This window comes from Macaca thibetana, chromosome 16 (genome assembly GCF_024542745.1).
Source record: "Macaca thibetana thibetana isolate TM-01 chromosome 16, ASM2454274v1, whole genome shotgun sequence".
Classification (NCBI taxonomy): Eukaryota; Metazoa; Chordata; class Mammalia; order Primates; family Cercopithecidae; genus Macaca; species Macaca thibetana.
In genome coordinates, this window is record NC_065593.1 from 71,796,863 (window position 1) to 71,813,438 (window position 16,576).

At 38.6% G+C, this 16,576-nt stretch overlaps 1 protein-coding gene across 2 annotated transcripts in view; it reads right to left on the reverse strand.

Moving 5' to 3' along the window:
- Positions 1-16,576, reverse strand: part of BPTF (bromodomain PHD finger transcription factor) — a 152,200-nt gene that overhangs the window by 89,237 nt on the left and 46,387 nt on the right. For both annotated transcript variants that reach the window (XM_050762382.1, XM_050762383.1), the window contains exons 4-6: positions 13,399-13,602; positions 12,673-12,861; positions 1,380-1,568 (exon numbers count right to left, since the gene is read on the reverse strand). In XM_050762382.1, coding sequence (XP_050618339.1) covers positions 1,380-1,568; positions 12,673-12,861; positions 13,399-13,602 — 582 coding nt within the window. The remainder of the gene's footprint in view (positions 1-1,379; positions 1,569-12,672; positions 12,862-13,398; positions 13,603-16,576) is intronic.

Consider the following 16,576-nt stretch of genomic DNA (forward strand, 5'->3'; position numbering starts at 1 on the left):
GACTTCCCAACTATAAGAGCTAATTAAATTCCTTCTTCACTTAAGCTAGTTTAAGTTGGTTTGGTCACTTGCAAGTGAAAAAGTCCTAATTAAAACAGATTTCCAACTCATATCAAATGAAAATTACTGCCTTAGATAGATTGAAAACAAAGTTATAGAAGTATTAAGAATTACTGTAAAATATATGTATATTCTTGGGATAGGGATAACCCTCCTTAATAAAACACAAAATTCAGAGAAACTCTAAAGAAAAAGATTGATAAATTTAACTATATAAAAATGTAAAAATTTCTGTATGACAACAAAGAGCTAAAAGTAGGCAATTACTATGCCAATATATGTAAAATTGAATATTAATAGCCACAATACATAAAGCATTCCTAAACTTCATTAAAGAAAAATAACAAAACTCTATTAAGAAAAAGTGAGAAAAAGATATGAATAAGCAATTCACAGGAAGTTCAACAAACACATGTAAGAAACTTAACCACGTGAGTAAGAATATGTAAATTTGTATGCGAAATACTTTTCACCATGGGCAAAAATGTTAAGAGGAATGATGTTGAATTTAAGTGAAAGAATAAGGAAACCAAAATGTATGAAAATTACTGGTATAAATCTCTTTTGATATACAATTAAGCAGTAGCCATCACTGTTTTTTAAATGTAGCTACCATTTGACCAGCAAGTCCACCTACTGTTTCTATACTGCCAGAAATACCTGCACAAGTACACAAAGATATATGTTAAGGATGTTCAAAAGCACCACTATTTGTAATAATGAAAAACTGTTAACAACATAAATGTCCATTAATAGAGAAACAGTATATGAATTATGGTTTATCCATACTCTGGAGTACCATGCAGCAGTTAAAAAAAAAAATGAATTCAATTCATAACACAAAAAGATTCTCTACATGTATCACTGAGTAAAAAAAGCAAGATGCACAATAATACTTGCAGAATGATCCTGTTTATATTTTAAAAACCCCCAAAATGAAAAAATCACCCAAAGCCCTCCAAAAACTTTTGTAAACATATATACATAAATGTAACTGCAGAGAAAGATCTAAAATGTTACACACCAAACTGTTGATGGATGGTGGTTACCTTTGTGGAGGGAAGTATGAAAAGGATCTTTCTTCCCCACTCTGTGTGCTTTTGTAGATTTTTAAAACAAAAACATTGAGTGCAAGTGCCATCTGTGTTTTAAAAAAAAATGGAAAATAAAGGAAAAGAACATCTAAATCCCCCCACCCACCAAACTTTCATTTAAAAAATTAAAAACTAAAAAAAAATAAATAAATAAAAAAACACACAAAAAAAAAACAAAAAAAGAAAAAACCTCCCTTTAATGGAATGGATGAAGTATATTCTTACCTATCTCTTCCTGAATAGAGACAGGTGTATGAGATTCTCTTTCTCCATTTTCAGGATCATCAGCTGCCTTAGCAGATTCACTCTGGGAAGAATTTAGTTCACTGCTGCTGTTACTGTTTTCCAGATTAGGCTGGATGGAGGTAGTGGTAGCACTAGTGTTACTGCTCTCACATATCTTGTTAGGTTCTTCTAGAAAAATAGAATATCTGATTTTTAAATTGGAAATCACATGAAAAATGACGAATTGTCAAAAAGACATTTGTTTCAGGATTTCATTACAAAGCTGTATTTTTAAAAGAAAAGCTGTTCATGTATGAGTAATGCAATGTATACCAGAAAGTGGTAAGCAACACCTTATTTTTTTAAGTCTTCCAGGCTATTAACTCACTGACTTTTTTGAGGGGGGCAGTGGTGAGGGCCTAACCCTAACTCACTGACTTGTATCACCTTAGTCTCCAGTACAAGGCAGACAATTTTTTGGATACCCCAGAGCTGGAGAATAACCAAGTGATATGACTATCTCTCAACACTTACAGTGCACCAGATACTGCAGAGGTGGTTTGCTGAGCTAATATTCAAAATCTGAAGCTTATAGTCTTACTTTTCAAAAGTACTCAAACAGTATTAGAAACAGAATTAAGCAGGATTATTTAACTCTATGGTTTTCTGCCTGAATCCTATGCTCTCCACATTAACTGGAAGGTAATGCCTAAATGTGATTGTTAACTTCTTCCTCTCTTTAAGATGGAGTCTCACTGTTGCGCAGGCTGGAGTGCAGTGGCACAATCTTGGCTGACTGTAGCCTCCGCCTCCCAGGTTCAAGAGATTCTCCCGCCTCAGCCTTCTGAGCAGCTGGGACTACCGGTGCACGCCATCATGCCTGGATAATTGTTTTATATTTTTGGTAGAGACAGGGTTTCACCATGTTGTCCAGGCTGGTCTCGAACTCCTGACCTCAGGTGATCCACCCACCTTGGCCTCCCAAAGTGGCTGCGATTACAGGCGTGAGCCACTGTGCCCAGCTGTGACTGTTAACTTCTAAGGACAACTTAATAGTATCATTAAGAGTATAGTTCTTAAAAATGTACAAAAAGTACCACTACCATGAACAGAAAGCCTGTCTTTCCATGGTAGTTCAGAAATTAAGAGTCTCCCTCTGCATTTGTTTCTGCCACTGACAAGACACTCTTCAAATCACCTAAGTAAAAATTGGTTGAGTCTATTGAAGTAACTATCTTTAACATATAATGTTGGGTTTCAGGAAAAAAACCCGACAACCTGATAAAATATGGAAAAATATGTGAACAGTCAGAAAAGAAAAGAAAATGCCCTTTAGGCATATGGAAATTTGCCCAATTCATACTATGAGAAAAGTAAAATAAAACTATATGAAGAAACTACTCTCAAAGTTATCAACTGGCAAAAATCCAAGTCTCACAATACATGAAGGGAAAATTACACATGCATTTACTTAACATAGTAATCCTGTGTCTAGAAATCTAGCTCAAAATACACTAAAAAAAATTACTAAATTACTTATCTATAGAGCTAGCTATTCATTGGAGTATTTAAAAAGGCAAAAGACCCAGAAACAGAAAATGCCAATGAAGGCTGGGAGCAGTGGCTCACGCCTGTGGAAGGTTGAGGCAGGCAGAGCACTTGAGGTTAGGAGTTCGAGACCAGCCAGGGCAACATGGTGAAACTCCATCTCTACGAAAAATGCAAAAATAAGGCAGGCATAGTAGTGCATGCCTCTAGTCCTAGGTACTTGAGGGAGGCAGGAAGATTGTTTGAACCCGAGAGTCAGAAGTTGCAGTGAGCCGTGATTGTGCCATTGCACTCTAGCCTGGGTAACAAAGTGAGACCCTGTCTGAAAAAAAAAGGGAGGGGCCAGGCACAGTGGCTCATGCCTGTAATCCCAGCACTTTGGAAGGCAGAGGTGGGCGGATCACCTGAGGTAACCTGAGGTCAGGCGTTCGAAAGCAGCCTGGCCAACATGGCGAAACCCTGTCTCTACTAAAAATGCAAAAATTAGCCAGGTGTGGTGGTGCACGCCTGTAATCCCAGCTACTTGGGAGGCTAAGGTTGCAGTGAGCTGAGATCACGCAACTGCACTACAGCCTGGGTGACAGCACGAGACTCTGTTTCAAAAAAAAAAAAGGAAAAAGAAAATGCCCATCAATAGGGCATTGGTTGAATAAAAGTTGGTATACACAATGAAATACCATGCAATTGTAGCAAGAACTGAGGATAATCACTATGTTCACACATAAAATGATCTCCAAGATTAAATGTTAAAAGCAAGGTGTAGAACAATACTTATAATATGCTTACTTTTGTGTGAGAAGAAGAGGAAATACACATTTATAAACAGATTTTACTTTTATAAAAAACAAAACCAGCTGGGCGCGGTGGTTCACGTCTGTAATCGCAGTACTTTGAGAGGCCAAGGCAGGTGGAGCGTGAGCTCAGGAGTTTGAGACCAGCCTGACCAACATGGTGAAACCCTGTCTCTACTAAAAATACACAAATTAGCTGGGCACGGGGGCAGGCGCCTGTAATCCCAGCTACTTGGGAGGCTGAGGCAGAAGAAGTGCTTGAACCCAGGCGGGCAGAGGTTGCAGTGAGCCAAGACTGTGCCACTGCACTCCAGCCTGGGCAACAGAGTGATACTCCATCTCCAAAAAAAAAAAAAAAAAAAAAAAAAAGAAGGATAACCAAAAACCAATAAAAATGGCTACTTATAAGAGAAAAGAAAGACATAGTTAACTAGAGAGAGAAGGAATGAAAGTCAAAATTCTCTGAATATCTCCGGTTACATAGTTTTGAATTTATAATAATGTAAATGTTCTATATTTTCAAAGAATTAAAGTTATTATAGAAAAGCAATCCCTAAAAATTAAACTGAAACAAATGAACTGTGTATCAAGGTGTGCATAACCACACAAAGGATTATTATCATCTTTTTTTTTAGATGGAGTCTTGCTCTGTCGCCCAGGCTGAAGTGCACTGGCGTGATCTCAGCTCACTGCAACCTCTGCCTCCCAGGTTCAGGCGATTGTCCTGCCTCAGCCTCCCGAGTAGCTGGGACTACAGGCACCCACCATCACACCAGGCTAATTTTTTTTGTATTTTTAGTAGATATGGGGTTTCACCATGTTGGCCACGCTGGTCTCGAACTCCTGACCCGTGATCCGCCCACCTCGGCCTCCCAAAGTGCTGGGATTACAGGCGTGAGCCACCAAGCCTGGCCCTTTTTTTCTTTTCTTTTCTTTCATTCTTTTTTTTTTTTTTTTTTAAGACAAGGTCTGGCTCTATCACCCAGGCTGGAGTGCACTGGCGTAATCTCAGTTCACTGAAACTTCTACCTCCTAGGCTCAAGCCATCTTCCCACCTCAGCCTCCTGAGTAGCTAGGACTACAGGCAAACACCAGCATGCCTGGCTAATTTTTATAGAAAAGGAATTTTGCCAGGTTGGGCAGGCTGGTCTTGAACTCGGGAGCTCAAGTAATCTGCCCACCTTGGCCTCCCAAAGTGCTGGGATTACAGGTGTGAGCCACAATGCCCAGTCCAGGGGATTATTTTAAGCGACTTTGGAATACGATATTTTGTCTGCACATCCTTCCTAGAAATGAAGTATAATGAAAAATAAAGAGCAGCAAAAAGTCGTAAATGCCATTCAGTAGTCTTAGTGTTAGCAGTAATACTGGTATTATGAAAATACTACTATTTAAAATAAATCACTTCCTCTTATTATTAATGCACATTAGGATTGGAATACCCTGTATTGGAATAAAGCAAATGTATAGCTGAATTACTGTTGTTGGAACTGAAACCTTCAGTGTAAGGGAACAGAGATACAAATGTAAAAACAAAGAAACTAAGTACGCTATCCGCAATCTGAATTTGAAATGTTAATATAAACTGATGATCTTTTTCTTTTCAAAAACATGTCTTTCATAACACACCCACCAAAAAAGCATAGGGGCAGTGACAGCCCAATAGCAAAAAGTATCTCTGAGTCTAGATTGTAGACTTTAAATATTGTTTCCCATTAAAAGGAACCAGGACTTCTTGGAGGAAAAAAAAAAAGATTCCGAGTTGGGACAGGTACTGTGTAACATAAGTCTCAAACATTTTATTCTGCTAAAAAGCAAGAAGTCTGGCCAGCACGGTGGCTCACACCTGTAATCCTAGCACTTTGGGAGGCTCAAGTGGGCGGATCACCTGAGGTCAGGAGTTTGAGACCAGCCTGGCCGACAGAGTGAAACCGTGTCACTACTAAAAACACAAAAATTAGCTGGGTGTGGTGGTGGGTGCCTGTAATTCCAGCTACTCAGGAGGCGGAGGTTGCAGTAAGCTGAGATTGTGCCACTGCACTCCAGCGTGGGTGACAGAGCAAGACCCTGTCTCAAACAAACAAACAAACAAACAAAAAAACCCAAAACTCCATATTACAGTCTCCACATAAATATAACTGATTCTGGGCCGGGTGGGTGGCTCATGCCTGTAATCTCAGCACTTTGGGAGGCCGAGACAGACAGATCACAAGGTCAGGAGTTCAAGACCAGCCTGACCAACATGGTGAAACCCCAACTCTACTAAACACAAAAATTAGCTAGATGTGGTGGCACATGCCTATAGTCCTAGCTACTCGGGAGGCTAAGGCAGGAGAATCACTTGAACCTGGGAGGACGAGGCTGCAGTGAGCCAAGATCGCATCACTGCACTCCAGCATGGGTGACACAGCAAGACTCCGTCTATCCAAAAAAAAAAAAAAACCCTGATTCTGGAAAGATCATTAATGAGTGAGAGATTAACAGAGAATCATGCAATCTCACCACCTAAACTCACTGATCCATCTAGGCATCTCTGAAGGTAGAAAAACCATATACCATGAGCCTTTTGGTGTGACACAATATAAATTAACCAGCACATTGTTTATAAGTATTCTTGCCAAAGACAGTTGAAACTGAATAGGTATTAAGAGATTAACTTTTTAACTTTTTAAAATGATATGTAGCAATCTTTCCCCAAATATTGCCCAACTTTTTCAGTTTAATCTTTAATCTGAGCCACACAAAATGTTTCTGATCACTGATCATACTCAATATAATGGGTAGATTTCTTCAACATGAAATCTACCCAATTTTCTTATATTCTCACTCCTATCATTTTCATACTACAATTTTGTCATTTTTTCCTTCACATAATAACTTCTACCACATTATATGAGAATGACAATGTTCTGACAAGATTTTATTTCAAAGTAAAGCCTGAAATAAAATATATACAGAAGCAATTGTATATAAAGAAATTCTAAAGTAGATGTATTTGTACAAAAATTTTAAATTCTCAGATTTTTTTAGTCTTTCTGTTGCAGAAAATATACACAATACAAACATTAACCAAAATAAAGCTAGTATAGCTTGAAAATATTATTAAAAATAACATTTCATAATGATAAAATAACATTTCATAGTGATAAAAGATTCAACAAAAATATAAATATTAGGTGCTCCTAATAACAGTTTCAAAGTGTATAATGCAAAAACTGAAAAAAGCAAAAAGAGAAAAAGGCAAATCTACAATACATAGTTGGAAATAATTTTAAAATATCTGACAGGAAAAAAACAAAAAACAAAAAACAACACCACCACCCAAAAATGTACCAAGAATACAGATCAGAACAATATAATCAGAAACCTTATCTGAGGCCAGGTGCGGTAGATCACTTGAAGTCAGGAGTTCAAGATCAGCCTGGCCAACATGGAGAAACACTATCTCTGCTCATACAAAAATTAGCAAGGCATGGTGGTGAACACCTGCAGTCCCAGCTACTCAGGAGGCTGAGGTGGGAGGATTGCTAGGACCCAGGAAGCAGAGGTTGCAGTGAGGCAAGATTGAGCCACTGCACCGCAGCCTCAGCAACACAGCCAGACTCTGTGTCAAAAAAACAAAACCAAAAGCAAACAAACAAAAAAATTAAAACAAGAAATCTTACCTGTCTTACACTGCACCCAACTGAAAAAATATATATATTACATATATATATGTAATGTACATATATGTAATATACATACAACCTTTTCAATTGTTCAAGGAACATTTATCAACATTAATTAAATGTTGGGCCATAAAACAAGCGTCAATAAAATTTAAAGGACATAAATCATGCATAGAATGTTCTCTGATAGAGGGTTAAACTAGAAATAAACTAGAAAAAAAAAAAGATAATTAGCTACTTAGGAAGCTGAGGTGGGATAATCACTTGAGCTCAGGAGTTCCAGGTTACAGAGAGTTATGGTCACTTTACTGCAATCCAGCCTGGGTAACAGAACAAGACCCTGTCTTACACACATACAAAAAACAAAACACAAAAAGAGAAACCTACAAATGTTTGAATATTAAGCAATGTACTTCATCACACACCACATTAAAACAGAAATTAGAAAATATTTTAAACTACAGGATAAAGGGAACATGACATATAACAGTCTGTGGTTGTGTTCTGGTCATGCATTTAAAAATAAAATAAAATAAGTCTGTGGGATGTATCTATAGCAGGACACAGAGGAAAGCTGATAGCCTTGACAGTAGACATCATAAAAAAAAACTAAACTACAAACCATCAAAGCAATCATTTTCAGAAGCTAGGAAAGAAAATCCACAAAAGTACAAAGAAAATAAAAGAAAGAACATAATACTAAGACCAGAAATTAATTTAGAAAAAACAATAGAGAAGGTCAACAAAGTTTTTTTTTAAAAAAAGACTAACAGAATTGCTAACAGCCTTGCAACATGATTAATGGTGGCAGATAACAAATTTCTGGATTGGAAAAACAGAATGAGTATAGACCCTATATATATAAAAAAGATAGGATGTTATGCTAATAAATTGTAAAAATTCAGCAAAATGAGCAGATTCCTTAAAAAAGGCAATTAAACAGAACAAACCTAAGAAAACAATAGAAAATATGAATAGCCACTGCTGTACTTTGGATAGTTTAGATGTTTGTCCTCCCAAAAATCTCATGTTGAAATTTGATCCCAATGTTGGAGGTGGGGACTAATGGGAGGTGTTTGGATTCTGGAGTCAGATCCCTCAAGAGTAGATTACTGCCCTTGGGTTAGGTGTTGGGGGTGAGTGAGTTCTCACTCTATTAGTTCCCACTAGAGCCGATTGTTAAAAAGAGCCTGTCATCTGCCACCCCTGCCTCCCCTTTCCTCTCTCACCACGAGGTATCAATATACACCGGCTCCCTTTTCCCCTTCCGCCATTAGTGGAAGCATCATGAGGCCCTCGCCAGATGCAGATGTCGGTACCGTGCTTCTTGCACAGTCTGCAGAACCACAGCCAAGCCAATCTCTTTTTTTTTAAATAAATTACCAGCCTTAGATACTCATTTACAGCAACACAAATGGAATAAGACACCCATTATCTACTAAAGAAGTGAATGAAAACTGTAATAACCTTCCCACAATGAAAACTCCAGAACCAAATCACTCCAGCAAACATTTAAGAAATAACACCAGCCATAGCTGGGCGCGGTGGCTCACACCTCTAATCCCAGCACTTTGGGAGGCTAAGGCGGGCGGATCACGAGGTCAGGAGTTCAAGACCAGCCTGGCCAACATGGTGAAAACCCGTCTCTACTAAAAATACAAAAATTAGCCAGGTGTGGTGGTGGGCACCTGTAATCCCAGCTATTTGGGAGGCTGAGGCAGGAGAATCGCTTGAAACTGGAAGGCGGAGGTTGCGGCGAGTTGAGATTGCGCCACTGCACTCTAGCCTGGGCGAAAGAGTGAAACTCCATCTCAAAAAAAAAAAAAAAAAAAAAAAAAAAAATTAACACCAGCCCCACAAAAACTCTTCTAGTACCAACTCATGATATGAGTCCAAAATATTCTTGATACTAAAGACTGACATTATCAGAGAAGAAAAATGCAAACCAATTTTACTCATGAAAGTAAATGCAAAAATCCTAAACAAAATGTTAGTAAACTGGATGCTATAATATATAACAAGGAAAATACATCACAACAAGTTATATTTACCCCAGGAACATGAGATTAGGTTAACATTCAAAATTCAATGCAGATACTTCTGCTTCTAGTCAAGGTAAAGTGAAAGAACCAAATTTACCCTCTCTCATGAAACAACTACAAAGCAAAAAACAGAACATTTATAGAAAATGAACAAAGGAGCAGACAGGTACTTCCCAAAAGAGGTATCTAAATGACTGACACATACACACACACGAACACAGAAAGATGCTCAACATCCTTAGTCAGCAGGGAGCTGGCAAGAGCAAAGAACAATAAAATATCCCTACATGCCCACCAGCATGTCCCCTCAGTCCTCCAAAAAGACAAAGAGCGATGCTGATGATACCAAGTGTTAGCAAGGATGCAGAGGAGCTAGAACTCTCATACACTGTTGAAGTGAGTACTTCCACCGCCTCTGTGGAAAACTGTTGAGCAGTATCTACCGAAGATAAGCATATACCAGCTCCATGACCTAGAAAATCCACAACTAGGCTTATACCTCTGGAAACGTATATATATGTGCACAGGAAACATGTAAAACATTCATAATAGTATCATTCATAATGGTCCCAAACCAAAATCCATTAAAATAACTATCAAAATGTAACAAGAATTAAGACAGACATATCTATATAATGGAATATCATACTGCAATAAAAAAGAATAAGCTGTTACTACTAGCAACATCTGGATGGCTCTCATTGATGTTTTGTTGAGGTGGGAAAAAAAGCTATCAGGCATCAAAGAGTATATACTGCATGGTTCCAGTAAATTTTTTTTTTTTTTTGAGACGGAGTCTCGCTCTGTCGCCCAGGCTGGAGTGCAAGCTCACTGCAAGCTCCGCAGCCATGCCTCAGCCTCCCGAGTAGAAGGCGCCCGCCACCTCGCCCGGCGTTTTTTTGTATTTTTAGTAGAGACGGGGTTTCACCATGTTAGCCACCTTTCCTGACCTTGTGATTGGGCTGGGATTACAGGCTTGAGTAAATTTTTTTTTTAAAGGCAAACTAATCAGTGGTGATAGAAGTCAGAATAGTTACTACCTTCGTTGGGCTAGGTGTAGTGGTGGCTAAAAGGGGGCATGATATGGTTACACAGATATGGTAACTTTGTCAACATCCATCAAGTTATTCACTTAATATTTACAAACTTTACAGCAGGTTACATTTCAATTTTTTAAAGTCGCTGGATGCAGTAGCTCACGCCTGTAATCCCAGCACTTTTTTTTTCTTTTTTTTTGAGACAGAGTCTTGCTCTGTCGCCCAGGCTGGAGTGCAGTGGCGTGGTCTCTGCTCACCGCAAGCTCCGCCTCCTGGGTTCACGCCATTCTCCTGCCTCAGCCTCCCAAGCTACAGGCACCCGCCACCATGCACGGCTAATTTTTTGTATTTTTAGTAGAAACGGGGTTTCATTGTATTAGCCAGGATGGTCTCGATCTCCTGACTTCGTGATCCGCCCACCTCGGCCTCCTAAAGTGCTGGGATTACAGGTGTGAGCCACCGCGCCCGGCAATCCCAGCACTTTTGAGAGGCCGAGGTGGGAAGATGGCTTGAGCCCAGGAGTTCGAGACTGGCCTGGGCAACACAGTGAGACCCTGTCTCTACATACTTACTTACTAAATAAATAAATAAATAAGCTGGGCATGGTGGTGCACACCTGTAGTCTCAGCTACTTTGAAGGCTGAGGTGGGAGAATCACTTGAGCCTGGGAGGTCAAGTCTGCAGTGAGCCGTGATCACGCTACTGCACTCCAGCCTGGGTGAAAGAGCAAGACTCTCTCAAAAAAAAAAAAAAAAAAAAAAAAAAAAAACCTTTACCAAAAATACCTTTCCATCCAAAATGCTTTCCAATCTGACAGTATCTTTTGTCGATAAGTTTTAATCATTAAATTAGGTGTCTAAATACATTCTGAAAGTTTAGAAAAGAAAACCAAGTAAGATGTCTTCTATCACAGCTATTGTTCTTAATCTGCCATGAATAATTCTCCCACCCCAATTCTTCTAACAAGGCATCTCATCCACTGACCATAGGTAGTAAACAGTTGTAACAGAGTTTGGTCCAGGGACATCACAAAGTGTCTAGCACATTGCCAGGCACATTGTAGGCACTCAATAAATATCTGCTGAATAAATAACTGCAGAGAGAGCCACAGAAACAGAAGGAAGCAGGTAATTCTCTCTGAAGGTCAGAACTCTATTAGGTCTGTCTACTGCTCACTAGAATGTAAGTCACCAAGGGCCCAGACCTTATCTATTTTGGTCACTGATATATCCCGTTAGTGTATTCTGAAGTTGGGGACCTATTAAAATGTTTACCTACTTTACCAAAGTACCAAACTCCTCTTTAAAATCTGGTAATGGGGTTTCAACATGTTGGTCAGGCTGGTCTTGAATTCCTGACCTCAGGTGATCCACCCGCCTTGGCCTCCCAAAGTGCTGGGATTACAGGTGTGAACCACCATACGTGGCCCTGTTCTTGATCTTAATGACCAATCTCTCATCAGTATAAAATACGGTGAACTTACTGCTGATTGCTGTGGTTCTTCTGGAGCTTACACTTACATCCCTATCTGTAGCGCCCTGTTAAACTGGTGTTTTCAGCAACACAGCTCACTGTTGACCAGTACTCAAATGGAAGTCGGCCCCATAAGAACTGCAGGTTGTCAAAATCCTTCATGTTATGCAACAGGACATTCTTGGTGTGCTACAACTTACTTGGAGTATAACTTTAATTTCAAAAACTGAAAATATGAATTACTGGTCAACTTACATTTTTATGTCAAAATATATCTGACAACAATGTTCTGTGATAATGATTTTCTACCATAACACTACGATTTGAAATGTTATAAATATTACACGAGCACATGCAAACATAAAATTAATTTGTTAGTATCTACGGAACTGGAAAGGTCAGATCATTCAACATTGAGCCATTAGTACATAAGTAATTAAAACCAAAATATCTGCCACTATGGTCTGGTGATAAAATATAAAAATAAATCTATTAAACAAAACCAGCTAAATGAAGTTTAAGAAGCATGAAAATTATGATGAGTTTCAAGCACTAACTGCGAGGACATTTATCAAACTCCAAATGTTAGGTGACAACTTAGCAAACAGGGATGGCACTGTAAGCAAGCAGCATGAATGAACACATAGTTTAAAGTTTTAGGTGACATTCGGCTTTTACTACAAAAGGGAAGGATTCCCCCCATTACAGAGGCATTGATACGCTGCCCTCTGTACCTGGCACATCCTGGGGGAGCTCAGATGCCACCTTCTTCTCTGCCATGTTGCTGCTATCAGGGGTTTCTGAGAGACACCCCACGGGGCTCCTCCCTTCAGAGGGACTAGTCTCTTCTGAAGATGCATTTGTTGTGTTGTCGCCAAGATTTGCTGACACAGAGTTACCTTTATCCCCAACTTCTGTTGGCTCTACAGCAAAATGCACAACAAAACTTTAAAGATATTCTTTAAAATTGCTTCAGGGCATATGGCCACATTCAGTCAACTACTAAATGATCAATCACCAAAAATCCTGTTTCCGTTGGATGGCCATTTTAAAGCAATTAGATTCTCAGATATTGCTGCAATAGGTAATCCAGAGAGTATTTAAGAATACATAATAATATATTAAGAATGCTTAACTAATTACTATAAAAATGAACATATTTCATCACATTCAAAAGCGTATATTCTGGTATAATATAAAAAATAGTACTTTTTCATAGGGAAATGGCAAACTAATGGGAAGTATAGAGACATGAATATAACATTATAGCAAATTCACTAATACGTAAAACTCACTACAATTGTTACACATGTTACAAGAGGGGATGGTATCCTGATCTCTTTAGAAATATTAAACTAGGTAGCTGCTTACAATATTTCACTTTCATTTTGCAAGTAAAACTGGAGGTTTCATAAATAACACTGATGAAATATTTCTTTTTAATCAAGTAATTTTTTTACCCTCAGATTTTCCTTGCTCAGGGTCATCGTCTGGTGTTTTGTCGTCACTGTCTTTTTCAAGGGACTGATCTTCAAATTCTTCTCTACTTTTCTCAGCATCTTTAGAGTCATTCTCAGTCTCATTCTTGTCTTTTTCTGTTTCTTCTGGGCTTTTAACATTATCAATGTCTCCCTTTTTGACTCTTATGGATTCCAAAATTTCTTCTATAATGTGTAAAACAAACAAAAAAATCATTCCCATATATAACCAAACAGAACAGTACCACAAATGTCACTTAAGAGTTTCAATACAAGTTATTAAGAAGGAAAAATTAAGTATTTTTAAAGCATTAGATCTATGAAATAAGAATCAAGATTACAAACAAAATTGTGTTTACAGAATTCAATCAATTTGGTGTACCTTCACCTCTAGAAAATACATGCTAATTATGGGCTCTACTTTTTTTTTTTTTTTTTAAAAAGTAAAATTAGTCTATCTTTTTAAAATATAGGCTTGATATAGATATTTGTGACAGACGACAAAAACTACGAGCTGATCAAAACCTAGAAACCCAAAACCCACTGTAAATCTGACTTGGATTAGCTGTGTGACTTTGGGTGAGCTACCTAACCTCTCTAGGCCATCATTTCCTCAATTGTAAGAAGAGAAAACAGAGGCCCTTTTGGAAACAACTTTCTTTCTGAAGTCCCTTAACTGTTCCAAAAGTCACTAAGTCTCTAAGTACACTTACCCTCTTTCAACTTAGATAGAGTGATACTATGGCACATTATAGGCCATGGGATATAAAAGGACCACAGTGTACAGAACACACGGTGTATCAGTATGGACTCATGGATATTAATTATATTCTTTGGTTTATCATGCAATACTATCACTTTTAATTTTGTTGCACAAATTGTTTCAGCTTTGGCCAGTGGGGACTTTTTCCGAGTCCAGTGTCCTTTTGACACATATTCATCCATCCAGCCAGCCAGCCATCCAGCCAGCCAGCATTTTCTCACTTTCCGGTATTACTAGATGCTCTGGGCTCACCTTGTATTTTCCCTGCCCTAGCCCTACAACTCACCATCTCTCCAAGGAGACCTTGTTCTTTTTTGAAGAACAAATTGGAGAATGATGTGACAAGTCACAATCTAGGTGCCTGGTGTGCTTGTTACTACTGGGGTGTTGCTATTCTAGAGTCTCTCAGCCAACAGAGCTAAGAAATGTAGTCATAAATATACACATCTATATTATTTCTGTATTTATTTGTGTGGACACATACGTGTATGACTGAAAGCCTATGTGTCTGTGTAGGATTCATTTACCATTGCCACTTGCTTATTTGTAACTTCTCTGACAGTGAGAAATCTGGCTCACATTATAATATATCTAGTTATTTGTTCATGCCTAGTACACACAGTAAAATAGTTTCGGAATTGCTAAACTGTTTCCTCATAAAAATAAATTTACCAACTAGAGTACACTATTTGTGAATAAGAAGAAACACAGTTTTTCTTTTTCTTTTCTTTTTTTTGAGACAGAGTTTTGTTCTTGTCACCCAGGCTGGAGTGCAATGGCACAATCCTGGCTCACTGCAACCTCTGCCTCCCAGGTTCAAGCGATTCTCCTGCCTCTGCCTCCCAAGTAGCTGGGATTACAGGCACCTGCCACCATACTCGGCTAATTTTTGTATTTTTAGTAGAGATGGGGTTTCACCATGTTGGCCAGGCTGGTCTTGAACTCCTGACCTCAGGTGATCCGCCCACCTCAGCCTCCAAAGTAGACGGAAATAGAGGTACGTGTCACCACACCTGGCTAATTTTTTAAACTTTTTAAAAATAGAGATGGAGTCTCATTATGTTACCCAGGCTGATCTTGAACTCCCCCTGCCTCGGCCTACCAAAGCACTAAGATTACAGGCATGAGCAGTGCCCAGCCCTTAATTACTATATTTTAAAGAACGTTTTATTTGGAAAAAGAAAATGTAGTTACCGATTATCTGTCTTTCTTAGAGGAACAGATTTCCTTTTTCTTTCTTTTTTTTTTTTGAGACAGAGTCTCACTCTGTTGCCCAGTCTGGAGTGAAGTGGCGCGATCTCGACTCACTGCAACCTCCGCCTCCTGGGTTCAAGTGATTCTCCCACCTCAGCCTCCCAAGTAGCTGGGACTACAGGCATGTACCACCACACCTGACTAATTTTGTATTTTTAGTAGAGATGGGTTTCACTATGTTGGCCACGCTGGTCTCAAACACCTGACCTCAAGTGATCCACCCGTCTCAAAGTGCTAGGATTACTGGCATGAGCCACCACGCCTGGCTGTCTTTGAAACATAACTACACCCTATAGCTTTTCATAACCAAATCATTGTACATCCTTCCTACTTTCCCAGTGATATTTAATGAAAATAAAACCAACAAAATTGTTTTAATTGCCTACTAAGTTTAGACCATTTAAATTGGTTGAAAAACACAAGCTGCATAACCATAGTTCTCTGATTTTCTATAAAGATTCTAATTTCAAACAGTCTGTATTGTTAAACACTCTTGTATAAATGTGTATATGTATATATGTGTATATACATACACACATTCACACTAGTTTCAGGTTCAAAAAGTATGGCAATCATAGCCGTAAGAAAAATAGACCAAAAATAGGGCCGAGTGCAGTGGCTCACATCTGTAATCCCAGCACTTCGGGAGGCCAAGGCAGGTGAATCACTTGAGGCTAGAAGTTTGAGACCAGCCTAACATAGTGAAACTCCGTCTCTACATAAAATACAAAAATTAGCCAGGCGTGGTGGCACACGCTTGTAATCCCAGCTACCTGGGAGGCTGAGACAAGAGAATTGCTTGAACCTAAGAGACAGAGGTTGCAGTGATCCGAGATCATGCCGCTGCACTCCGGCCTGGGTGACAGAGCGAGACTCTGTCTCAGAAAAACAAAAACAAAACAACAACAACAACAAAAATAAAAACAGACCCAAAATGTTCAGCAGAGAAAAACATTAAAGGATGAAAGAAAATTACATTGTATCTCATCTATACCAAATATGCATATTCTATAAACAAGTATATTCTACACTTTGCATGAACATTTTTCAAAACTAAATAAAGAATTAACCTACCAGATTTTAGAAACCATTTTTACTTAGAAAAAATTCTTCTAAAAATAAACTTCCTTCAAATAAGCAAAA